The sequence below is a fragment of the Bemisia tabaci genome, chromosome 1, assembly GCF_918797505.1.
Source record: "Bemisia tabaci chromosome 1, PGI_BMITA_v3".
NCBI classification, from domain to species: domain Eukaryota; kingdom Metazoa; phylum Arthropoda; class Insecta; order Hemiptera; family Aleyrodidae; genus Bemisia; species Bemisia tabaci.
Window position 1 is genome coordinate 80,909,278 of NC_092793.1, and position 26,538 is coordinate 80,935,815.

Consider the following 26,538-nt stretch of genomic DNA (forward strand, 5'->3'; position numbering starts at 1 on the left):
GACTCGCGTAGAGCTCTGAGTTTCTTGTGAGCGGGCAGTTCAAATTCCTTGTAGCCAATGTGAAATAAAAACGTTAATATCTTTGTTAGGAGTTGGTTTCAGTAATTTTCGTTGTAAGAATCGTGTTTTACGTGAAATTTTGATCAAGAAACATGTATCAGATTGCTTAAATTCGTACCTTGTCTAGTGGTCCATTGGCCGTCTCATAGTCTCAGACTTGGCATAAAAGTATCGAACATTCCGAGCTGTGGCTTCCAGTCCTCGTCGGCAACCTACCGCTTTATCACATCCCCCTATAAGGCCCTTCGCGTTGGTTTGCAGAGAGCGCCTGTTGCAATCTTCAGCCAGAGCGAAAAGGGGAGTTGAGGGGCTTGGAGGACAAGGTGCATAAGTGCAGTTTTTGAAAAAATTGAGATTTAATTATTCCAAGTAAAACTAGTCTTCGAGCATATTCTGTGAAAAATTTGCTCCCAAATTCCAATTTTTAAGCGTTAAAAAATCAGTTTGAACTTTTTTCCCGCCATACCCTGGTAAAAATTGGCGATAGGAGCTGCGTTTCAAAATACCATAGGAGTTCTTATAGCCGACTAAAGATGGCTGTTGAAAATCATATAGCTGACTGTAGAAAGTGGAGCAAATCATATAGCCGGGTATACGAAGCTATAAAAAAGTATACAGTCGGGCTATAGTTCCTATCGCCGGGCTTTACACTTTATCGCCATCGGCTATAAGAGGCTATAAGAAATTGTGTAGAAATTCGTGTGCTTTGGAAATCATTAAGTTTGATACGGAACTACCTTAATATTTACAAAACACACATTATATTTTCCTTTAAAACATATTTTTTCTCATCAATTAAAATGAGAATAGTCCACATAGAGTGAGCAAACATTTCAAAATCATGAGTTGAAAAACGCTGACTCTGCAAGATTATATATTAGAGCATAACACAAAGCGGAGCGGCGACGCACTGACGCCTACAAACCTACCAGGGATACTTCACTCATTGCGCAATGCGTGAAGTATCCCTGTTAGGTTTGTAGGCGCCAATGCGCGTTTCGCGCTCTCTGCCCGCCTCGCCTCGCCGCAGCGTGACACGGCGTCTGAAGCAACTACTTCACACCATTACTACACCATTACCAAACTTCATCAACGTAAGAAAAGGATTTTTACGGATGAGCCACAAATTGTACTTCTTCATTGTAAATTGTAATTCAATTATCATTGTGACCGATTAGACTTTAGTAGACTTTGGTTTTTTTGGCTGCGGAATGTTTGACCTGACGAATGCAGAAAACGTTAATTTTACACGCTCATGATTGGCATTTGAAAGTTATCTGCGTTCACCTTGTTTTACGACAAATTTTAATGAGAAAATATATTCTATGGTGCTGTAGGTTGGTGTATGGTTCTTCTGGTATTCTATTTCTTATTCTGTTTAGTGGCTCATTTTCTTTAATACGCGACTTACATCACTTTTTTTAAAATCTTGTTTTCTTCTTTGTTACAGTTCTGCGGGATGAGTTCAGAGCTGAGCCGGCAAATACGAGAGTTGCAGCCGGAGAAACGGCTCTGCTGGAATGCGGTCCACCCAAAGGTCACCCGGAACCCACCGTCCAGTGGAAGAAAAACAATCAATTTATTGACTTTAACGTTAACAAGAGGTTTGTACTAAGGCGTCATTCATTATCAAGTAATGTAATAATCTCTTGATAATTCATCCTTTATGTTCCAATGTTCGACAAACTTCAGCCCATCTCTCGATGGGCATAGAGAAAAAGAAGGAGATGGTCGCATTGCGGGCATCTTGGATTTTGTCGATACGGGCATTTCTATCATCGATTTTCTTGGAGACGGTGCCGTTTATGGAAAAAAGTCATTCTATATAAAGTTTTCGAAATTATATTGTAAGTTCATGGAAGCAAAAAACGGACCTTATGGTCCGTTTTTCATTCCTCGAATTTTGGATTTTGCTGGAATATCCACTCTATATTGTACCGACCTACGTCATGGGGTGAACATTCCTCAAGATGCGACTACATCTTTTTTTTCTCTATGCTCAATGGGTACCTCTGTGCCAACGCGCTCTGCGCCCTATAAGCGCCAAAATACAAAAAAATGCAATAAAAAGTTCTCAATATTTATGGATATTTTGTCTTCATCTTTTTAGCTTTTCAATGAATTAACAGCAATCAAAATACAAATAGCTCCCTCGTCTGAAAAGTAGCAAAAAGAAAAGAATTAAAAAAAAAGAAAAAAATGCATGCGAAAAACTATAACTTTATGTGACATTTACGTCTTATTTCGGATATTCCGCGACGTAAAAGGGTCATGAACTGCCATCACAGGGATCCTCGAATTATTAATTGGTCTATTTTCCTTTTGTAATTTTTGCAGGTATCGATTGGTCGACGGTGGCAATTTAGCGATTCAAGATGCAAGAAAAATTGACGAAGGACGCTACCAGTGCATTGCAAAGAATGTGGTCGGTGCCAGAGAATCAACCCCCGCGATGCTAGATGTTCACGGTAAATATTTTTTCATCGTCTTACTTCATTAAAGTTCTGTCACCCATTGAACGGGTTTTGTCTTCTCACTTGAAAATCTCATGAAATATATTCAAATTACCAGAGATTTTATGACTCGAACAGTTTGTATCATTCAGGAAAACCTTTAAAAGAAAAACAAGAAATTCGACTCGAAAAACGCCTTCAATTGAGAATGATACTGTGCAACACATGGAAGCTAAAATAGTTGTATCATTCCATTATTCACAATATTCCGACGGTTGAAGTCCGAATCCACGAAGAAGAAGGGAGATAGGGGAAAAGGGAGTGATGGAGGGGGAGGGGGAGAGAGAGAGAGATGGGAGAGAGAGAGAGATGGGAGAGGGAGAGAGAGAGATGGGAGAGAGAGAGAGAGAGAGAGAGAAAAAAAAAATAAATCACTTTGAAAATGTGGGAAAGTTAGGAAATATTTGGGAAGTAAGTGAGGAAAAATTCTGGATCCTGTGAAATGTCCGGCCGATTGGTACTTTTCGGACCCCTTCTTGCTTTGGCAGCGCTCTCTGGCGCTCTGCGACACTTAGCCGGCGCCACAGAACCCCTGTCCTCCGACAGTCTCTCTGGAACTTGACGCTCCCTCATATTTCTTGCAAGACTTTCTGTGTCCATCCTCTTCGGAACACAGAAAAAAAAATGTGGTAGATTCTATCGTACTCTGATATATGATACGAGTATAGTAATGGACATAAGATTCAATGTTAGCACTTAACATACTATGGTAAGTATGACCAGAGTTCTAGTGAATGCTGCTATCCTTCTGGTTATTCCACTAAATAGTGTCACTGTGTAAAAAATCAAGTAAACTTTTAGTAGATATCACGTCATACTTTTTCTTCAGCACTCACAAAAATTCTCGGCGTTTTTACCTAGGTCCGTTGGTACCTTTACCATCTCACTTTTTTACCAATTATTGGTAATTTTACCAAGACAGACCGGTAAGCTTACCTAATAACCTGTATTTTTACTGTTTTTTTCTGGTAAGAATACCACTTTTATTGGTAACCAATTCCCGGTAACTTTGCTATTTTATTTCGGTAATTCTACCACAGTCGATAAAAAATATTGGCGTTTTTATCAAGGTCCAGTAAAATTACCGAGAGAGTTCGATAATTTTACCGAAATTTCTCGGTAGAATTACCAATTCCATAAATGGTAATTTTACCAAGAAAAAACTGGGATCAAATAGAACCCTGAATTCTTGGTAATTTTACCCTTTTCTTAGTAAATACACCGAGATTTTTTTTTCAGTGTGTGATTATCTCCGTTTAAAGTGAGCGATTTTGATTTCAGTGAAGCCGTATTTGATCCGGGGCCCGAAGGACGAGACGGTGCTGGCGGGGGGGACGGTGGAGTTCCAGTGCAACGTGGGCGGGGACCCGCTGCCGGACGTCCTGTGGAAGCGCTCGGCCGGCGGCGGGAACATGCCGCTGAGTCGGGTCCTCATCCTGGAGGACCGGAGCCTGCGGCTGCGGGACGTGGCGCCCGAGGACGAGGGCGAGTACTCCTGCCTGGCCGACAACTCGGTCGGCTCCGTCACGGCCAGCGCCACCCTCGTCGTCCACTCCCCCCCGAAGCTCGTCGAGAAGCCCCCCGACCACATCACCATCGAGCGCGACAGGGACGCCATCTTCGTCTGCGCCGTCGCCGGCAACCCCAGGCCCTCCGTCTTCTGGTCCATCCAAGGTCAGACATCCTCCCTACCATCTACTGCTTTTTAGAGTACATTTATAGCAAGAGTATGGACAGATCGCTTGATGGAGAGCTTAGGGCCCAAAAGTGCAGCCACCCTTCTGAGCAACTTCTAACCCACGAAATTTCACTGCCAGCCTACAGATTTCAATTCTAGCCAAGATGGCCAAGAATGTACATAAATGAGCGTTCTTTCGCAAAAATAAGTAAAATTATGCAAAAAGTAAGCCAATCACATGCTTTAGAAACAACAGTTCGTAACAATTGTATTTGTAAATCACTCTGGACTTTTGAAATTCATCGGTTGGCTGCATTTCTGGGCCCTAACTTTATTCACGGAGGCATCGGTGAAGGCCTGATGAATTTTCGGAGTTTTACATCTGTCTATACTCTCGCTATACAGGTACTCTAGTGCTTTTCCCGCCTTATTTTTCGTTTTCTTTTTCAAACTCCACCACAGTCAACAATTTAATTTTTATCATATTAGCCTGTGTCACACTATCAAAATACTCCATCAAAATATCAAGCTCAGGTGTTGCGATTGGCTTATTCGATGACTTGAATCAATCACAGCACTTGACCTTGACATTTTGATGGAGTATTTTGATAGTGTGACACAGGCTTATAACATGTCATGTCAAATTGATAGCAAAAGTGCGAAACCACGTATCTCAGTTCTCGACGCTCAAGATTTCCTGTCGTACTTGAATTATTCTTAGGAAACTAGTTAACATAATCTCTTGAAAACCTCCTCGGTTTTTTTTCTGTCAGAGGAATATTCTGTGTAAATTTCAAGCTATAATTTTGACAAATTTCTCTCCGAAAAAATAAAGGCAGAGCGGAGATTTTGGAACTTCGCAAAGACTAGATAAATGGTTTCTTACTCTGCTCATCGATATTATGTCATATCGTATTACCTTTTTTGGGAAAAATAACATTAAAAATGTCACACAAAACTGAAATTATAGCGGTTTGAAGCCTGCAGCTCCAAAAAACGTAGATTTGAGTAGTATTAATATCTCATCTGCTGTTCCAAGTACGAGAATGCTAAATGGAGCTCTTGCATGTGTGGGGGATTTGCGATTTAAGTTCTTTAACTTGTGTAAAATTTCGAGAGAAACACAATGGTGCCACTAGTTTTCTCTGAAACGAACTTTCAAGCTCAAAAAAGCTCTCGAAGTTGAGGCGGTAATCCCGCGCTATCCTGAGAATCCACCTCTATATCCAGTCAAACTTTTCATGCAAATTTAACAACAGGGTTGCTACTTTGTTTGGACATTCCGAAACTGAAAACACGGCAAGCTAGCTGATGTATTTGCTTGCATGGAGAGTTTGCCTAGATGTAGAGGTGGACCCTTAGGATATCTTAGGATATCCCCTCCATTAACTCTTAAGCCTCAACTTTGAGAGCTTTTATTAAATTCGTTTCAGAGAAAATCATCGTGTTCCTCGCGGAATTTAATTTAATACGTCTAAGTACCGAAAACGCGGAACCCTGACATATGCAAGGCCTCATTCGCCTATTCCTCCCGGTCGTGATAATTTGTTTGATTATTTTATTTTTTTTTTTTTTTGGGGGGGGGGGGGGGGGGGGGTAAGTTAATTGAGATCTTTAATTCATTTGAGGATTCTGCAACCTTGAATGAGCAGCGGGTTAGGGTTAGTGCACATCCATGCTCCAGGCTTTCAAATTTTTAGGAATTAAGGCCGAGTGGAATCTGTTTCTGTAGGTCCACTCGCCAGTTCCTTGAAATTTTTGTAGCCACCACTGGGATTCGAACCCGGGACCCATTGACCTAAATTCAGACGCGCTGACCACTAGGCCAACCTGCGAGTCGATTATTGAAACTGATAAACAAAGCTATAGACAAAGACGACAAAAGGGATGTCGAGGGATCCTATTGGTGGAAGCGGGTGGTGACAATGGACATAGGAGGTAGGTAGTAGACTAACTGACGGCAACCCACGAAAGACCCGACACTTAGTCCATCATCTACTCCCTCAGTCTATAAGAACCACCCATTTCAACCAATAGGATCGCTCTATGCTCCTTATGTCTTCTTTGTCCATCGCTTTGTCTATAAATTCCAATAATCAGCCCGCTGCGGGCCGATTATTGAAACTGATAGACAAAGCGATAGACAAAGAAGACATAGGGAGTATAGAGCGATCCTATTGGTTGGCATGATTGGCTTTCATAGACTATGGAAGAAAATGATGGACTAACTGTCAGGTTTCTCGTGGGTTGCCGTTAGTTAGTCCATTACCTACCTGCTATGTCCATCGCCACCACCCGCTTCCACCATTAGGATCCCTCCAAATCCCTTTTGTCGTCTTTGTCCATAGCTTTGTCTATTAGTTTCAATAATCGCCCCGCTGGCCGGCTCGTTTGAAACTGAAATGGAGAAAACCCCGAGGGGACCTCTAACGATGGAACTTTTCTTTCAGGGTACAAGACTTTGATTTACCCGGGCGACGTATTCGAGCGGTTCGAAGCGGAGGCGACGTCGGAAGGGCACACGATCCTGACGGTGCACAACGTGAGCGAGAGCGACTCCGGGAAGGTGGTGGTCTGCTCGGCGGTGAACCAGGTGGGCTCGGACGTGTGGCAGTCGACGCTGACGGTGGCCAGCCCGGACGACCACCAGCCGCCGATCATCGTCCACGGCCCGGCCAACCAAACGCTCCCCTTCAAGTCCAGCGCCACGTTCCCCTGCCAGGCGGCCGGAAACCCGCAGCCCCTCATCTCCTGGTACAAGGACGGCATCTCCATCATGCCCATCGCCAACAAGGTCAACGTCACCGAGGCTGGCACTCTCTCCATCAAAGGTAAGCTTCATCTCTCTGCATCCCAATGGCTCAGTTGGACCGCGTTTAACAGAAAGGAACCAATCCACATCAGCTATTGCCCAATTTAACCGGGCAATATTATTTTTTACGAGAGAAAGTCTGTGTGGATTTCTTTGAAAATTTTAAGGAATTAGCTTCGTACTATGGAGAAAATTCACCAAAATTTGCACGAAAATCTGCATAACCGTTTTCATGTAAAAAATTGAATTGCCAAATTAAAGTTGGCAACAGCTGATATGGCTTGGTTCCTTTCTGTTTAACGCGGTCCAGTTCTCCCGTGCTAAGGAAAAACGCCGTATGAACCTTCAGGTTTTGCCAAATTTCCTTCGATAAATCACGACTTTCCTGATAAACTTATGAATATTTTCCCTCACATTTTTCTGGTGATTTTGTTCGCAATTTCACCTACCTAAAGTTCCTAAAAATGTCGATACATAACTTTCCTCGTAAATAAACGTTTTATCGAAGGAAATTTGGCAATACTCGAATGTTCATACCGTAGGGATGCAGGGAAAAATAAGGGATTTACGAAATAAGAACACTCGGTTCGGTGTATCGACTTTTTCTTATATTGCACCGGAGGTTATAAAAAAACTCAGCTGATGAGAATCGTATTAATTTTTGCTCTTACGGCATTGCCATATTTCAACTCGCCTCCTCAAAAATTAATTTCATTATTAATGAATGCTCACTGGGAAAACATGCAGGTCCAACATTTGTTGCAACGGATGAGGGAAACCCAGAAAAACCTCACCAGACCGAAAAATTGCAAACAAATTTAGAATTTTGACTTGAATTATGACACATTTTGACTTAAAATTTTTAACAATTTGTGAATTTTGAATCCACTTGAATTTTGACCAGTTCACTTGAATTTTGACGAATCTACTTGAATTTTGACGAGTCCACTTGAATTTTGACACAGGTTTAGAATTTTGAATATTTGACGAGTCCACTTGAATTTTGACTTGCTGATTTTGATTTGCTAATTTTGAAGACCCAGCCTTGGTCTTAATCGCTTGAATTTTGTGGTGGATAACGGCTTGGTCAGTAAATCGGCTAGCTGATCACCTGTTGGAACATATTTCACATTTATTAGCCCTTTTTCTACCTGTTCTCTAGAAAAATGATACTTTACATCTATATGTTTTGATCTTTTGTGGCTACTAGGATTTTTCGCAATACTTATACAACCGGTGTTGTCTTCATAAATTGAAATGGGAGTTATTGCAGTCATATTAACACTACTCAGAAACGATTTCAACCATAGAGCTTCCCTGACAGCTTCAAAAAGCGCCATATACTCTGCTTCAGTGGATGAGGCAGCCACAGAGTTTTGCTTTTTGGTATTCCAACAAATGGTACAGTTCTCAAATAACTGAAATAGGAAGCCTGTCGTGCTCTTTCTATCGTTTCATCTGTTGCCCAATCAGAATCACAGTGACCACTCAAGATATCCGTAAAATCAAGTTTCTTTGTATAGGTCAATTTCAAATTCCTAGAGCCTTTTAAGTATCGTAACACCCTTTTCAAGTACTGCCACAAGATCTTATTGTTCTTGCTAGTATATCTGCATAAAATACTTATTGCAGCGCACAAATCAGGTCTTGTGCATATCATTATGTACATCAAACACCCAATGAGGTTCTGAGAGGGTGCTTCGTTCGCTTCAACTGAATTAAGTTCTACAAAATCTAATTTACTTGGAAGTGGGGTGTCAACGGCATTACAATCAGTCATATTAAACTTCTTCAAAACTGTATCAATATAAGCACATTGACTCAAAGTTAAAATCCCATCGCATCTCTCAACTCTAATTCCCAGAAATAATCTAATATTTCCAAGGTCCACCATACGAAATTCACTCATCAAATATCGTTTAAAATTATTCATTGTTTCCATATCTTTGCAAATAATTACGACATCATCAACGTACAAAACAACATAAATGTTTTTATCAACACTTCCTTTGTCCAAAAAATAAACACACCGATCAGCAGGTGAAGTTTTAAACCCTGCTTTAATGAGCTTCACATCAAAAGTCTCAAACCAGCATCTAGCAGCTTGTTTTAGACCGTATAAAGATTTATTGAGCTTGCACACTTGATTACCATCACTTAAAACTCCCTCAGGAATTCTCATATAAATTTCCTCTCTCAAAGTTCCATTTAGAAAAGCTGTTTTTACATCCATTTGATGAATTAGCAAATCAAATTGGTTGGCAAAAGCCACCAGAATTCTGAAACTCGCTATTCGAGTGACAGGAGCAAAAGTTTCATCATAGTCTTCAGCATATTTTTGACTGAAACCACGAGCAACTAACCGCGCTTTATGTTTTTTAGGTTTCCCAAATTCATCCTTCTTAATTGTAAAAATCCATTTACAATCAACAATATTTTTATCCTCAGGCTTTGGTACAAGACTCCAAGTCTTGTTGAATTCGAGAGAGTCAAGCTCCTCTTTAATAGCCTGTTGCCATTGAATTTTATCAGCTCTATTCTCAACTTCATTAAAAGTCTTGGGTACATCACAGTCAATGGATTGTGCATTTAAAATGAATTCATCAAGTTCATTTAGATCACTCCTCCTTGACCCAAAAAACTCATTCTCACGATTTTGGGGCTTCAAAACACAGTTTTTATCCATCTCTACATAGATTCTCGCATCTCCCTTTTTGTCTTTACTAGAGTTATAATCCTGTTCTGCGCTTTTCTTTATCTCAAGTTCTTTATGCAGGTCTGATTTTGACTTACAGTCAGATGCATCAGTTCCTTCTTGAGTTCTCAGTTCTGATGTTGACGCACAGTCAGTTGCATCAGTTCCCTCTTGAGTTCTCAGTTCTGATTTTGACGTACAGTCAGATGCATCAGTTATTTTCTCACTCTCTGTATCCACAGAGCACTTTAACGCAGGTCTGGATTCTAAGTAATTTGTTTCATCGACAATTACATTTCTAACTCTGACAAATATTTTCTTCTCCGCATCCCACACTTTATACCCATTTGGTTCATAACCAACTAAAATGCCTTTAAAGGATTTTTCATCAAATTTCCTTTTTCTAGTGTCATTATGAACATAGACTGTAGATCCAAACACTTTCAGAAATTTTATTTGCGGCTTTCTATTGTGCCATGCTTCATATGGAGTCACAGCTGAACTCAAGGCCCTCGTTGGCGATAAGTTTACAAGATATGTTGCTGTAAGAACAGCTTCTCCCCAAAATACTAAGTTCAACTTAGCTCCACTAAGCATTGCACGAGCTCGCTCTGTAATCGATCTTATCATACGCTCTGACACTCCGTTTTGCTGTGGGGTTCGCGGGATCGTAGGGTGATACGTGATGCCTCTTTGCACACAAAACTGTTTCATCTCATTAGAAAAATATTCGCCACCATTATCGGAATATAGATTAACTAATTTTAAGTTAAAATGAGCTTCACTCTTTGCAACAAAATCTTTAAAAACAGAGAAAACATCTGATTTGTGTTGAATCAGGTATGTGACGCAATAATGCGTGAATTCATCTACAAAAATCACAAAATAATTTTGATTTAAATGAGTCGGAGGAGTGATAGGACCTGATACATCCGAATGCACGATGAAGAGCGGTCTTCGCACATACGTTTTATCCTTAGAATTTTGAAATGGCAATTTTGTTTGCTTACCACTAATACAAGCTTCACATAAATTTTCGCTCGGCATAACATTTTCAATTTGATCTACGTCATCAATAAGCTGATACCTCTTTAACTCTAAAAATTTAGCTTTACTTATGTGACCTAATCTTTCGTGCCATAATTTGTACTTATCAAAAAATGATGCACTGTAAGCCATTGTTTTGTCAATCATGAAGTTCACAGAGAATAAATTATTAAATGGCTTACCGATCATTACAACCGTACTTCCCTTTTTTATTGTTACTCCTTGCTGATTGAAGATCACATCAAATCCAGCTTCCTGAATTTTTCTTACAGACAGCAAATTGTACGGGACTTCCGGACAATACAATACGTCTTTAAGGACTCCTTCAAATCCTGGTTCAATCCTCACTGGAATATTTCCTTTCTTGTAGGCAAAGATATGAGCTCCGTTTTTAGCCACTGATATTTTTATCGGAGGGTTCAGATGTACGAAGCTTTTGAATGCACTCTCCGTTTTTACGATGTGAGTCGAAGCTCCAGAATCCAGAATGAAGGTTAGGTTGTCATCACTGTCCGAACTATTCGAGTTCTCCCGAGCCATGAATGCAAAACTTGAGACAGTCGAAATACTTTGATGTTTTTCATTTTCGGTAGAAACATTGACGGACTCATTCCATTTGCTTTGAGGATGAGTTGTTTTTGATTTCAAAGTTTTCTTGTAAAAGACACAATCTTTGATCATATGATTTTTCCTGCCGCAGTGATAACAGGCTTTAAAATTATTTCGATTTGCTTGCTTTGGTTTTTGTCTAAAGTTTTTCACAAATTTAGAATTTCTGAATTGTCTTTTTCCTTTAGGAGCACTGGTAGCACTGTCACTTGCTTGGAGAATTTTCGCGCTGTTGTCAGATTGATCAGTTTTTAATTTTAGTTCGTGATCTAACAATTTTATTTTAACGAACGCGACACTTAAATTGTCATCACTCAATGTTTCAATCGCTGTGATGATACCATTATAGGCCGGGGGGAGGGTCACAAGAAGGTGAGCAATCTTGTCTGATTCCTCTAGCACTGCACCGGCAGCTTGCAGTTCGGTGAGCAGATCATCGAATTTAATAAAATGCTTTATCAAAGCAGTATCTGAGTCAAACTTCAGAGAAAATAATCGCTTTTTCACGGCGATTTGAGCGGCAATACTCTTTCTTTCATATAGGTCATCCAAACTTTTTATAACCTCCTGAGCCGTCCGCTCCGGAGTTGCGAAATGCAGATGAGAATCTGCTAAATTTTCAAGCACGATAGCTTTTGCTAGCACATTTTTGGCCTGCCAGTCACTAGATTCACTATTTTCACTAGATGGTCCATCAATCACATCAATTAAATTTTTCTTCGTTAACAGCCCGCGAATTCGAAGTTTCCATATGCTGTACTTTTCACCATTAAATGGTTTAATGTTCTTTTTAGACTTAAGGTCCATATTAACACTTCAAAGTCACTTCACTTTCAAATAAATGCTTCAAAGGACCAAGTAAAAACGTGCTGGGCCCATAACCCGTAGGGATGCAGGGAAAAATAAGGGATTTACGAAATAAGAACACTCGGTTCGGTGTATCGACTTTTTCTTATATTGCACCGGAGGTTATAAAAAAACTCAGCTGATGAGAATCGTATTAATTTTTGCTCTTACGGCATTGCCATATTTCAACTCATACGGTGTTCTTCCTGAGCATGGCGGAATGGGTCTGTTCTTCCGTGCTGAGGAAAATATAAGCGCCGTATGAGCCCTCGTCAGTTGCCAAAATTCATCTAATTAAATACAAATTTTCAGGAAAACTCGTGAAAATTTTCAGTTCAAGTTTTCAGAGAATTTTCTTCTTAGTCAGATATAAATTATTTGAAAACCGCTCTTAATTCATCTCTTCCATGAGAAATAATCCAAATTTACGACTTTAAATTTTGAACCAAATCTTCGGCTATCGAATACGAGGAAATCATGGAGAATTTAAGTTTTACGTTGACCAGCTTCTCGAAAGAAAAATAAAATTTCTAAGGAAGTCTGCAACGTCGCAAATGGAGAAACGCCGTCTCTCATTTTGCCCGAAAATACGCATGTACATATATAAAATTAAAGGCGTTATGACTGGCCTCTCTCAACTTAAATTCGTCTGTAACGATAAACAATGGGACGCGTTCGCTACGGCGCCTTGATACAACTATACAACCTCGACGGATGTCCGTATTGCGTTCCAAAAATTGAAGGCGTTTTAACTCCCTGCTCATACTACCTGTAATTGATTCGATCGACAAACGCGTTGGTCGGCGGTGACGAGGACTTGATGCAACTTTTTAAACTTGATGGCTGTCCGTATCGCACCGACTGAAGTGCGAAACCACGTATCTCCATTGCGGTGTTTCATTTCAAGAGGGGACATTTATGACTCTCTGCAAAAATGAACATTTCGTTGGAGGAAATTTGGCAACTCTCGAATGTTCATAATGCGTTTTTTCCCAGCGCGAGAGAGTTACGCTGGTGACAAAATCGTGTTTTGATGCTTGATTTTTGTAGATCAGCTATGAAGAAGAATATCCGTCCAAAGAGTAACTTTCTAAGTTCAATATTAACTGAGAGATCGCGCCTTGAACAATTAGGTTTATGACGTGATCCACCGCGGTAGCGACACCCTTGGTTCTTTCCACCTAGTTTTCATCAGTCAGCTCTCAGTGGGACACATTTTTTGCACGATGAAACTTGGATGAAAGCAAGGTGGAAGACACCAAGGAAGGGTGTCACTACCGCGGTGGACGACGTCAACCTGAAGTCATTCCTCTTTCGCGGTCATTTTCCCATTTTTCAGGAATTTTTCACCTTTTACACTCGCCTTTCCTCGAAGAAAGTTTTTATCTTGAACTTTCCCTATGAAACGTCTCTGGCAATGCAACTGCGCTATGAAGCTAAGAGTAAGATTGATCGGGTTTAAAAAAGACAGCAGTGGGAGTAAATCGATGGAATTACGGGATTCGGAAGACAGTGTAGAATGTTTTGAAATGACTTTTGCATCAAACCCATTGTGAAAGTCTATCAAAGAAGAAGAGTACATTTTTTATTGATGTTTTTTTCCCCCATAGTTTTACTATTCGTCACAGTATTAATTTTTGTTTATTTTTCTAGATTTGGAAAAGGGAGACGGTGGCTTGTACACTTGCGTCGCTTCATCAAGAAATGGGAAAGCCACTTGGACAGCGAGTTTGAAATTGGACACTCCAACAAACCCAAATATAGCATTTTTCCGATCCTCAGAACCATCCACGTTTCCGGGTCCGCCCTCGAAACCAGTCATTGTCAATAGAACGGAAACCACTGTCACCCTTTCTTGGACTCGAAGTAATAAAGTTGGTGGTTCGTCTCTGATAGGTTACCAGGTAAAACATTCAGTCGTACCTTTTTTTAGTTGTAAATAAGATTCTCACAACAAATTCTCGGATTCACCAACTCCACAGCAATTGCGCCGAAAGTAGTAGGATTTTGCTGTTGTATCCGTGCGTTCAAGTCTTTCACGAGAATCTGCGTATAGATTGTTGCGTGCCTCTGTATTTCAGGAGTTTTTTATGCTCTTGTGCTACATTGGCTGAATTAACGAGCTGTATATCGCAGTGTGTCATCTAAGACACCTACATTTACGGCAGCTTATGACAGTCTTTTCAAAATGTTTCAAGATTCATTTTTCTTAAAAAGTTAAGTAACTTTTAATGCTATATATGTATGTTAAACGGTGTCTATACTTACAGCAGTCATCTGATCATTTTCTTTGCAGAAACCATTTTCATTCATAGTGCACAACTCGACCAATTAAAATTACTTATTATTTGGGAAATTTGATTAGTTTCAGTTGATGACTAATACCAAGATGTTAAAATGTAACTTTCAAGGTCATTGATCCCTCCGTAAATGTCACTTCAAAAAACTTTGAGTTTGTTTTAAATTTTCCTTGTTCTCAGGGTACAAGGTTTAATATTTCTTGAAGCACATTTTCATCACAAGATCTGCAAAATACCAGACATGCTCATTCAAAAAACTATGCAACCAATACTTACTCCTCTCATTTTGAACCTATCAGCTGTGAAAGCTACTATTCATCTCCTGCCCTAAATTTGGCCAGAATCCAAAAGTGCAGTTATTTTCTTACCTCAGTTTTACTTAAAATGAATATAATCTCAAAAGTCTGGCGTTTGAAAAGGTTTATTTTGGTTCACTCTTTGAGTATAATTATTCCTCTTATTTTATAGATCGAAATGTTTGCCCGCGAAAATTCCAATGTCACAAATGGAGGATGGGTTGTTGTTGCTCGCCGTTTGACTGGTAACACGTACACTCAACATCATCTTCTTCCTGGTGCAAGTTACTCATTTCTTGTCCGGGCTGAGAACTCACATGGCTTATCTCCACCGTCTCCGTTTTCTGACACTGTCATTTTATCATCGGGATTAGAAACCAAAGAACTTGACCCAGTCGCAATACAGTTGAAGGAAGCCAAAAAGGCCTTGTTTAGAGGCCATGTTGTTGATTTAATCAATGCTCAACCAATCAGTTCAACCTCTGTGAAACTGAATTGGCAGGTAAGGCGCAGCCAAATATTTACAATGGACAGAATCCATTTTTTACTTACATTACAATAATAGGTATACAAATAAAATGATAATTTATTTATGTATGCATAAAGAGAGATAGTTACTGACAGGCCTTTGTTCGTGCAATGTTACATATCTACTGCAGAAATACATAAATCCATAAGTATCTCGATCGCACTCATATCGATCTTAGTATTTCAACATTTTTGCTCCTACTTTTGTGCTCAGGAAAGTGTTATCAGACGTTTTTTGATGAAATTTTCAGAAATTATTCTTGGCAGAACAAAGATGAGTCGCACACGATTTTTTTTTCTCCCTGAAATTATGACGGTCGGTCAGTCATCCTCTGAAGATAAAGTCTCAATACAATAAAATAGGTACAAAAGAAAATATTTATGAAGTACCTAAGTACTTATCATAAGATAGAGCATCATAAAAAATTATAATTTCCTCAATTAACCTTTATTACATTACTAAATTCCAAAAAAGGGGAAAGGAATTGATTGCGGCCGAATTGCTTCATATCCTTTTGCACGATTATGAGGCAAATCCTCCAAGGAGTTTATAATTCAGTCACAAAGTTTTACGTATTTTCTGATTTGAACTCTAACAGATGGTGAACTCAGATTTTGTGGAGGGCTTCTACATTTACTCCCGCAGTCTTGATGGTGCCTTGAGATCTACAAGCATGCGCACTGTTCTTCATGCCGGAGAAACTTCCGGATCTGGATTCCTCTTCACTGGTTTAGCCAAATACAAGAGATATGAATTCTTTTTGATTCCCTATCACAAGCACATTGATGGCAGACCCTCTAATTCTCGTATTGCTAGAACGGTGGAAGATGGTAAGTATTCAATATATAACAAATGAATAGTTTTTTTTCTTATTTTTTCTCCTAAGCCATCAGGGTATTAAGTCGTGGAAGTGCACCAATGAAAGAGTACCAATGTTCTATCATCAAATGCATCAAGGATGCAGCTAGGTACATGAGATTAAATGTAAGAGAAGGTTCTGACATCAAGGGACAAGGCATGCTAGAACTCAAAAAGCAAAGTATTACTCGACTAATGTCATCTTTAGCCAGGATTTGCATACAATTATAAAAGATGTCAGATTATTTGCTTGAACTAAAGATCAGGAATCACAAATTTCAAAAAGTTATGGTCTAAAAGCAGGATTACAAATGTTTTTTAAGGGTTTTTACAAACATAATTAGCATTATTCAGGAATCTTATTGTAAGTATCCATTAGGTACCTATTTTCTAAATTTATGTGGTTTAATGTTTTATTTGAAGGATCAGAACTCAGTACTTAAAACGATATGAAACAAAAGTCAAAAGTTTAAACTTACTTGTTTGAAAAATAAAATCGTTTAAAACTTGTCCTAAGGTTAGAACTTTTTACTGTTTGATCATGTGAGTTTTAGCTTCGGTTTTTTATTTTAATTTTTTATCCTCTATTTATTTTTAAAAATTTTTTTCTTTCATGATTGAAATGTCTTTTTTTTTTGTCAATAGTTCCATCAGAGCCTCCAACTCATATGGAGCCTCTCCTCCTCAACTCTAGTTCGGTGTATTTGAAATGGAAAGAACCTCCAGACTCGTCACACAATGGAGTTATTCGATCATACCAGGTTGTCGTGCGTGGTGGCTCCAACAACACAGTCTTGAGCAACGTCTCTGTAAATGCAGCATCACCTTCCTTACTGCTTACTAATCTGACTGCTGGGGCAACATATTTCATTGCAATTGCTGCCGCTACAAACAAAGGAACTGGCCCCTTCTCAAATCCATTGTCCCTAAGGTTGGATCCATCACGGAGATTACTTTTGACTGATAACATTTATCATATGTAAGTATTTCCTATCCTGAAATTAGCTTTTGGAATTTGTATTGCAATTTAAGTAAATCTAAATCTGATGGAGCACTTAATTTTCTTGGAGAAATCAATGCAGAGCTCACGCCAGATAAGTTGGCAGTTGTTAATTACTTCTGACTGTCACATGCAGTAGACTTTTGCGATATCCCTTGAGCAGAGAGTATTGGTTTTCAGTGTCTGCATACAGTTGCAGCTTACCGTCATTGCACTCGGTCAATCCTCAATCGCTATTGGTCAATTTTGTGCATTTATTGCGCAGTCACTCGCAAACAGGAAGTAGACAACTGCCAACTCATCTGATGCAAGTTCTATATTGAAACTTGCTTTGATGTAATCAAGTGGTATATTTACAAAAGAGGATTTATCCAGCATAATGATGGAGGTAAAAGTATTAACTTAAAAATAGGACCTAATGTCCAAAAATTTTAAATGTCTGAATTTTTACTGTGCTGAAATCTAGGAGAATCAGCAAAAATAGCTTCTGTACAATAAATTTCCGCTAGAAAGTGTGTTTTCCAATTACTTACATTTAGTTAGGTACAACAATAAATAAACTGAAGCAGCCTTGTTCTCCTTTTTTTTGTAATGAAAAATTTAAATCGGTACCTACATGCAGATGTCGACATGACATCTTTCATGACTTGCTGTATACTATAATAACTTTCAAATGTGAAAATCTAATAACTGGTTTTCAATTTTCAACATTTCCTCCTCTAGGTATGATGCACCAAATTGGGAAGAATCCGATGTTGAGTGGATTTCTGCTCCATGGTTTATTGCCTTACTGGGGTCGATGGTTGCAGTAATGACTCTTCTCTTTGGTGCAATGCTGTTTGTGAGAAAAAGGCAGTTATTGGCAAAGAAAACTACTCTTGGTAAGATTGTATTGCCTTTTCATTACTTGGGCTCAGAAAAATGTTTTTCCAATCATGTTCCGAATCAGGGAATATTTCTCATTGTGTTTACCAACCCATGTGGCTGAGTTATCAAAAATAGGAATTCGATATAGTGGTAAATGGCAGTTAAGTAGCTATTGAAAATTAAAAAAGTGGGTGATGAAAATAGTCAAAGGCAGCGATCTCATAGAGATAAATTGCAATTAAATAGCTATTTCGTATTGAAAAATTAAGCATGACTATTTATAGCAAGTTTGTATTTCACATGAATATTAAAATTTCTTTTTAGTAGAAGTTTCATAGCAATAAAGAGACAATACATTATAACTTATTCATACTTTATCAATCTTGAAATTCTGCTACTTGGGAATTTGATTATTTGAACGAAAGAAATAGAAATGAGGAACCTTTCTAAAGGTTCACTTGAGATTTTCGGATCTAGTTTCTTTGGGATTATAGACTGAAGTAAAATTGCACTATCTCTAATCATTATATTTTGTTAATAGGAGAGGGGGACCTTTTGTTAATCTTGACCCCCTGCACTCTTGCGCCATATAGAGAGGGGGAAGGGGTTCGCCACCCAGAATAATTGCATGAAGCGCAAGTTTTTTGTCCTTTTGTCTGATTCTTTTGCTTTGATTTTCTCTTACCTTTTTCACTCTCATTTTCTTTAAAAAATTAATTCGTTTCTATTATTAACTGTCCATTTCAGACTCTCGTTCCAATGTGGGCATGCTGGCAACTCCACTGAACTCTAAATCTGGCACAGGGTTGCAGCATCCGATTTCTCCTCCTTTGTCGCACACAGCTCTGTTGCCTCAGCATGACAGCTCTTTGTGGATAGATGGCGCACAGCAGTCCTCTAACAGTTCATGGTGAGAAATACCTAAAAATTGAAACTCTTAAAATAAATTCAAGGTACTTGTAGGTAGTACTTACCAGGTACCAGCCTAACTGAATCTTTCACAATGAGGATTCGATGCCCATTTTCAGTAATGTAACCGGTTAAGAGTGAGTTCTCATTCAAGTGCATACAGCGTGTGCAGCCCTGGCAAGTAAGACTCGCACAATTGGCCCTAAGTTAAATTAATTTATCCTATGAATTAAAAATTAGATCCTACTAATGGAGAAGATTAATTGATAGCAAACCTTCTCTTGTCCTCTCCTTAATGTCTTAGTACTTTTTCATTTGAATTCTTACCAAGCCCTCTGTTTTTTTTTTCACAGTTCTTGGAGGCTTTCTTCTGAGAATAGTGACAAAGAGTCTTCCACAAGACTTCTGCAGAATGGTAGCATCTCCGCAATGCCAGATTATGCTGAGGTCCAGCAAAATGGAGCCCTGAGCACATTCCAGGGTCACAAGGTGTATGGAAATGGTTATGAAATTAGCTGTGATAATGATAACTCCCTGGCTCCTTACGCCACCACAACTTTAGTGCCTCCTAATGCCAGAATGCATGGCACTAGAACAGTTCAGGTATAAAACAGGTTTTTACGTAGACATATGGTTTTCTTTAAGATTAAAATAATCCAAAATGTCGAGTTTCTGCTAGATAAGTTTACTTATGCACTTTTAAAGTTAAACAGAAATATTAGTAAGTATCTTCAGTTTAGCACTTACAAGAAGCATGATAACAAATCCTCTGTCTTAAAAATGAATAAATTTATTTGTTAAGGACTCTGTGCATTTTCTTGCAAGGTGCAAAGTAGGACTTGAAACACTTGGTTTATTTTTGAACGGTTTCTATGAAGAAGTACACTTTTGGTTGGATCTGGAAAACTCACTTGCACGTTGTTAACAACGTGCAAGTGATGTGCACGTTGTTCAACGTGCAAGTGAGTTTTGTTAAAAATTCAAATTATTAAATTCTTGTGCGAACCCAAACATCAACGTTATATTTGGATCTGGAAACTGAACTCCATGATTTTTTGCTCATTGGAGGTCTATATCATAAGAATGCATCATGATCTGGTCATTTCTGGTCTCATTTTGGATCTAATACTGGCTTAAGCACAGGTCTTAAGGCCGATTTTCGCGACAAATGCGGATTTCCTAGCATTCGATAGTAAACTCACATTTTTTGCTGAAATTGGCCTTCAGACCCATGTTTCAGCCGGCATCAGAGGCCATAGCATCAGAGACCAAATCATGATGGGCTCTCTAAAATATAGACCGTCAATGAGCAAAAATTCGTAGAGTTAAGGAAATTTAGAGTGGGTCCAAAAACGGCCTTTATCGATACCCCTCCTTTAAAATGATCAATTAACTCCATCAAAAAATTTAAGTTCGCCTCCCAATGAAAATTGGTGATAGGTAGGGCAATGTCCCTAAAAATGTAAAAGAATCTTGTTGCTGGTTGTTGTAAGTGACTGTGAAAAGTGAGAGGAAATCATTAGCTGGAATTTTTGAAATGTTGAAAATTTTTACAGTTGGCATACTTATGTCGCACAAGTTCCATGATTTCTGGAATACAGCTAATATTATTGTTAGTGACGAAGATCCTTCGTGAGTGTAAAGCTAGATGAGTAATTATCAGATCTGGCTGGTGTGTAAAGAAAAGGACAATTGTTAGACAGACTATCGGTTCGATTTAAAACCATTCATTTGGTACCTCACCACTTCGATCTTCAATATTTTTCAATTTTTTTTCTGTAGGGCTGGATGCAAGTTGATCCGCAAACATATCAGACAGATGATCCTCCTTATGCACCTTCCAATTATGCTCGCAATGTTTACTCGGACACTTATTACTTTAGTGGGAATGGAGAGTACTGCAAAACAGGTGAGATTTTTATCAATTTCATTGTATTTACTTTTAATTATTTTTTTTTTGTTTTGTTTTCATTGTTTTTCCAGTGATTGTTTAAGGTAAAACAATTAAAATATTTCTCAGCAACGGTGGAACTTCTAAAGCTAATTGTAAGTGTAAAAAGGCTGCATCTCAACTACTGTACAAAAATTGGTTTGTTTCCCAAACTTTATTATATAGACCTCCCAAGAATCTATCAGTGTTGCCTTTCCCTAACATTGTTTTTCCAATCTGACTCATTGCAGTCAGGTATGTCTAATGCACTTTAGTGACTTCAAGGACTTACAATTTTTGAATATTTCATTCAAGGGGCTTGGAGGACAAGTGGGATAAGCGCAGTTTTTGATATTTCAAAAAATATGTGTTTCAAGTTTCAAAAATACATGGAGCTTTAAGATGGGAAGAGAGTTCGAATTCACATTTTAATGTTTAAGAAGTGAAAATTGGAGTTTAGTCGTGAATTTTTCTTAGAATATACTTAAGACTGGTGTTAGTTGAAATCATTTATAGGTACATCAATTTTTTTAAAAATCGAACTTAAATCTTTTTTTGCAAAACCTTGCGACGATCTCTGAATTGACATCTCTAAGTAAGTAAAGTCTTTTCCCCCTTGAATTCTTCTTCTTCTTTTTCTACTAACGACTAGGGCATGGCCCTGTTTGTCAAGCCTTCGAGTGCCAAGTACAAAATATTAAAAAATTAATAATTATCTGTAAAGATTCGTCAAGTCAATAAAACTAATAGCAACAGGAACATTCAATCATCTTCAGGAGAAGAGAGCCAGCTTTGTGCCCATCTCTTAGGCGGTCGTCCAGGCAGTCTTTTCCCTATGGGTTGTCCAGTCATACAAACTTTTGCCAGTCTCTCTTCATCCATTCTGTCAACGTGCTCCGACCACATCTTTCTCCTCATCCTAGTCCACTTGGCTACATCTTGCACATTACAAGCATCTCTGATGGACTCGTTGGTCTGATGATCCCAAAGTGTAAAGCCCGCTATTTTTCTTAAGACCTTCATTTCATGGACCCTTGAATTCATGGAGTAAAAATGTTCGGCCTCTAAGATTTTGAGCTGTAATGTGTCGCGTATTAAAAACCAAGAGGTATGTGCTGTCAGGAGGCTTAGATTCTCACAAAATAACAATTTCAGCATTGCAAGAAGTTGCAGGAAAAATAGTAGTCATGATCTGTGGCCAGCCAAAAAATTACTTACATTTGGAACAAATTTAAGAATGAGCATTACTTATTACTTGGCTTTTTTACTTTTAAATGCTCACCTACTTTGTTTTATTTATCTGCTGGTGAAGAATGCTGAAATTAATTCAGAAATTTATTGAACCTTTCTCTTGACAGTGCTCACTGCAAAATCCTTTGAGTGTCATTGGACTTACATACATACATATCAAGCCGCTACCTTAGCGCACTAGAGCGCTCTGCGACTCCAAATCGCCATCGGAATCGATCCTCCCACAAATCATCGGGCAGATTACACCGTCTGATCTCCCCCTCCACTCCCTCTCGCCAACCTTTTACTGGACGTCCACGCCGCCTTCTTCCGGGAGGAACCCAATCAACCCCAAATCGAGCCTCGGTCATTGGACTTCATTTTGCAATTAGGAACTTTAATTTCTGGCTCATTTGTGAAAACACTCACATATAGGGAGCTCTAATGGTACCTATATACATATTTCCAAACTAAGCCAGAAATTGTAGTTCCGATTTGCAATATGTAGCTCAATTGTTGTTTCTCGCATTAAAAGATTGATTTGTACATGTGCTTTATTGCGATTAAATTAACTTCAATCTACTGGTTCTGATTTCAGGTGGAAGCGTTATTGGTGTACCTGTCATAGTTAATGCTCAAGGACACCGCGTTGTCACAAAATTGGGGCCGCGCCCGCCTCGTTCTACCCCACCACCACCGTCAAATCCTCCTCCATCTTTAAACTTCTATAAATCTCAGGTAAGGGTTGTTTGTAACGTAAACTTGAGTTAGATGATGTCTTATCTATAAATTCGTTCCAAAGGAGAGAAAAAAGGCAGGGAACAAATACATATTTTTACAAACGGTCAACTACTGTGCTGTTATTAAATGGGGAAAAAAGAACTTATCAAAGCAGAGATCATACCTGCCAAGCAAAAAGTATTGCAAAAATGTTCTCATATAATCCCCAAATTAACTTATTCAGGACGTTAGTTTTCAGTTGCTGGTTGGAGTAAGTTTTGAAACAATCTTTTAGCATGAAAAAAAAATTTGGGTTTCATTGACTGTTTGTTTTTTTTCCTCAAACTCCGCAATGATGTGGACTACTTTTCCCTGACACTGGAAATGAGGAGAGTGTGTTACTTGATGGCTCATTTCAGTGTTAGGTTATTAGATCAGCTTATCAATTCAGCTATGATAAAATGTACTGCTAGCGACAGAAAATTGACACTGACTTTTCGATTTAACTTTTTTTAAAAAAGCACAGATAGCTATTCAAATCTGTAAATTTAAGCTGGTTTTTAATTTTTGTTTTACAGCTCAGCAAATATTATCACCATGCCAAGTCATCAAATTCAGTAGATCATTATCAGCAGATCTCAGTCAGTAAACCTGACTCCACAAATCACTATTCACATCCGAATGTGCCTGATGTAGATCCACCTCCAGATGTCATTTCTGAACCAGCGAATTACTTGCGGCCGAAAAATACACACTGGAGATCTACGTCGAATAGTTCCAGAATAATGCCTAGTTACCCCAACAATCAGTATCAACCTATTTACAATTCATCGAGGAGTGAACCTGGTGATAGGCACAGGAACAGCTCTTCGTGATCTTAGTTACCTTATATTTGTTCCCCGGGTAGATAGTTAGTTCAGGCCCAAATTTATCTAATGATCTTTCAATTCTGAGGGACATATTTGGAGGAAATAAATTTTCTGGTCTCCAAAGTCTTTCGGTACCAATACTCATTGTTGTTTTGTCAGACCGAGTCATTTAATGATTCCTATTTTCTATTTGAAATTTTGTACTGATTAATTGTATCTTCTTTTTTCCAATTTAATTGTGTTATAAAAATTGAAAACATCAAGTCCTGGTCAAGGGAAAGAATAAGCTCATTTATTTATGAACTTCAACATAGGTAGGTATTATAATTTATAACACTATTCATTGAGTGATGATACCAAAACTTATCAAAACCACTGCCAAACTTATTATTTAATTTGTAATTTAGAATTGGCATTTGTACAATCTATTTTAGTATTAAGACACACCACCAGTGTGTTGAGTTCTGTTTTGAGAAGGTGCATACCTACCTATGAGGTTTAATGGCATTTAAGACTAAAAATTATCTAAATTTTCGCTAATAACCTGTTATATACATATGAAGGCAAACCTTTCCGCACATAATATTAAATGTTGTGATCGGATGATACCTTTTTGCCCATAGTATTCAGGAAAGGTATTTTTAACAAAAGAACCTCCATCCCTCTTTCTTGTTTTCTTTATCTGGAAAAAAGGATTTTATCATAAATATTATCGCTTAATATAATTTTGCTTTTTTTTTTACTCTATCTAAAGTTTCTTCACACATGTTCCTGAAAAACATACATACACCTAATTTTCTTCAAAACTGGAAGAGCAGATTATGAATCGGTCCTTCTGGAAAAAAAAAAAAAACTGCATTAGTTTGCAAGCTCCTGAATTTTTTTTTTTCGGGGAGAGGGGGAGGGAGAGAGAAAAAGGGGATCACTTTAGTTCAACGAAATGTATTGTGTAAATGTACGAAATGTATGTAATTTGTGTTAAGCTTTATGCTGCAATGTTTGACTAATTTCGAAATTTTGTAAAAAAGAGTACACCATCGGGAGCGAATTGAATCCTCCACCCCTCGAATCAAAAGAAAAATTGATAATTCCATACTTGTCGATCCAAATGCTTCAACAGACTAAGGAATGTAATCCTATGCTTTCAATTGAAGTTGTGCAACAATCATAGTATGCGATGAGGACACAGCAAATTTTCTCTCCTTTTTACTTTTTTTCCTCTCTCTTGTTATGTGATGGAGAATGTATACGTATATGTATTTTGAGAAGAGTTTTCCGATTCCCTTGGCCAACCTGCCCTGAAAATTTATTGATTAAATATTAAATGAACCTTTATGTGCCACAATTTGTTAGACTTATAATAGGAAATCAATTTGTAAAATATTTACCAGTGTACAAATGTATATTTGTAAAAATGTAAATTGAAGCTTCAACATAATCATGAACTCTGTAAGCAATCTGTTTTTTTTCATTTCTTAATTTTGACCTTTCCAGAAAAAGATCTGTTCAGTTAAAAGAGGTTCTAATTTTATTTTCTACTGTGAAATTTTTCTTACTCCTATGTTCAATCGTATTTTGATTAATTTACCTACATGCTCTAATAATCTTTTCTTTATACTATACCTGAAATGAAATTTATTGTTTTCAAATATTTTCATGACCATTATTCATTATTACTTACTTTTTCCTCATGATAAAAAAAATGTACTCATTTGAAGTATCTCTTTGGTGTCATAGCAGAATTTTTTTTTTTTTTTGTTATTATCTGAAGAGAAATTACTTTTTTTTGTTGTTATCTTTGCAAAAAGGCTCTTAAAATTTCCAACACAAGATTTATTACACATTTCTTAGTCTTCCTTCAAGACCCTCACTCGAATGGTTATTCGAGGAGCCAATTTTGTCTCTATATTTTTTTCTAACCATTTCTCTGGTTTCAAATCCATCAAGTTGACTATGTACCACCATATCTAATTTGTTCATTATTATTATCCCAGATTTTTTGTCCAATGTTATTTTGTAAATTCATTACCACCATATCTAGGTTGTTCATGAGTCCTATCCCTGATTTTTGGTTTAATGTTATTTTATAAATCAATTTATAGGATTGATTCTCTGTCCTTCTAAGATTCAAATCATCGCAGCTTACCTCCATTCTTAGTGAAAATGTATTGTTTTGCTCTTTTATTATTGATATTCATTGTACGAGATGATATCCACAATTTACTTGATATTGTGATTTTCGCTATCGATCATTACTGTTTTTTATAAATCCATGAATAAAGGCAAAGGATAAGGAACGATACAGCCATTTATCTACAATGAACTTTCATGTGTGCAGCACTGCCATTTCTGTTTCTCTGCCACAATAGTACTACCTCCATTCCTGAGGCTTTCAATGTTTGAATTTTTTGTTTCTAATTTCTGTAAGACCATAGTATTTATTCAATTTTTCCTGCAGATAAGCTAATTTTTTTGAAAAAGCATTTGTATCCCTCCAAAATCCTTGTTAAAAGTCATAAAATGATCCATTGACCATTATTTTGACATATTTTTCTAGGTTTCATATCAAATGATCGAAAATGAACGCACTTACCTCAATCTCATAAGTGTAAGTAGTTATAGGTATGTTTATTCCTATTTTGTATTGTTTAATTTATTTTTGTTTATTTATTTTCTATTGTAAATACATGAATTTTTTAAATGAAATTTAATAAATGAAACTGAAAATTTACGACCTTAGTTACTTTTTTCGCTAAACTTTCGATGACAA

The 26,538-nt window shown here is 37.9% G+C and overlaps 1 protein-coding gene across 1 annotated transcript in view; it reads left to right on the forward strand.

Moving 5' to 3' along the window:
- Positions 1-26,499, forward strand: part of LOC109044017 (roundabout homolog 2) — a 296,474-nt gene extending 269,975 nt beyond the window's left edge. The window contains exons 3-16 of the mRNA XM_019061471.2: positions 1,511-1,664; positions 2,398-2,528; positions 3,855-4,247; positions 6,702-7,082; positions 13,914-14,164; positions 15,029-15,358; positions 15,984-16,215; positions 16,889-17,222; positions 17,967-18,124; positions 18,858-19,020; positions 19,373-19,622; positions 20,802-20,928; positions 22,778-22,917; positions 23,478-26,499. Of these exons, the coding sequence (XP_018917016.2) occupies positions 1,511-1,664; positions 2,398-2,528; positions 3,855-4,247; positions 6,702-7,082; positions 13,914-14,164; positions 15,029-15,358; positions 15,984-16,215; positions 16,889-17,222; positions 17,967-18,124; positions 18,858-19,020; positions 19,373-19,622; positions 20,802-20,928; positions 22,778-22,917; positions 23,478-23,774 (3,341 nt within the window). The 3' untranslated portion in view covers positions 23,775-26,499. The remainder of the gene's footprint in view (positions 1-1,510; positions 1,665-2,397; positions 2,529-3,854; positions 4,248-6,701; positions 7,083-13,913; positions 14,165-15,028; positions 15,359-15,983; positions 16,216-16,888; positions 17,223-17,966; positions 18,125-18,857; positions 19,021-19,372; positions 19,623-20,801; positions 20,929-22,777; positions 22,918-23,477) is intronic.
- Positions 26,500-26,538: the final 39 nt, after the last annotated feature.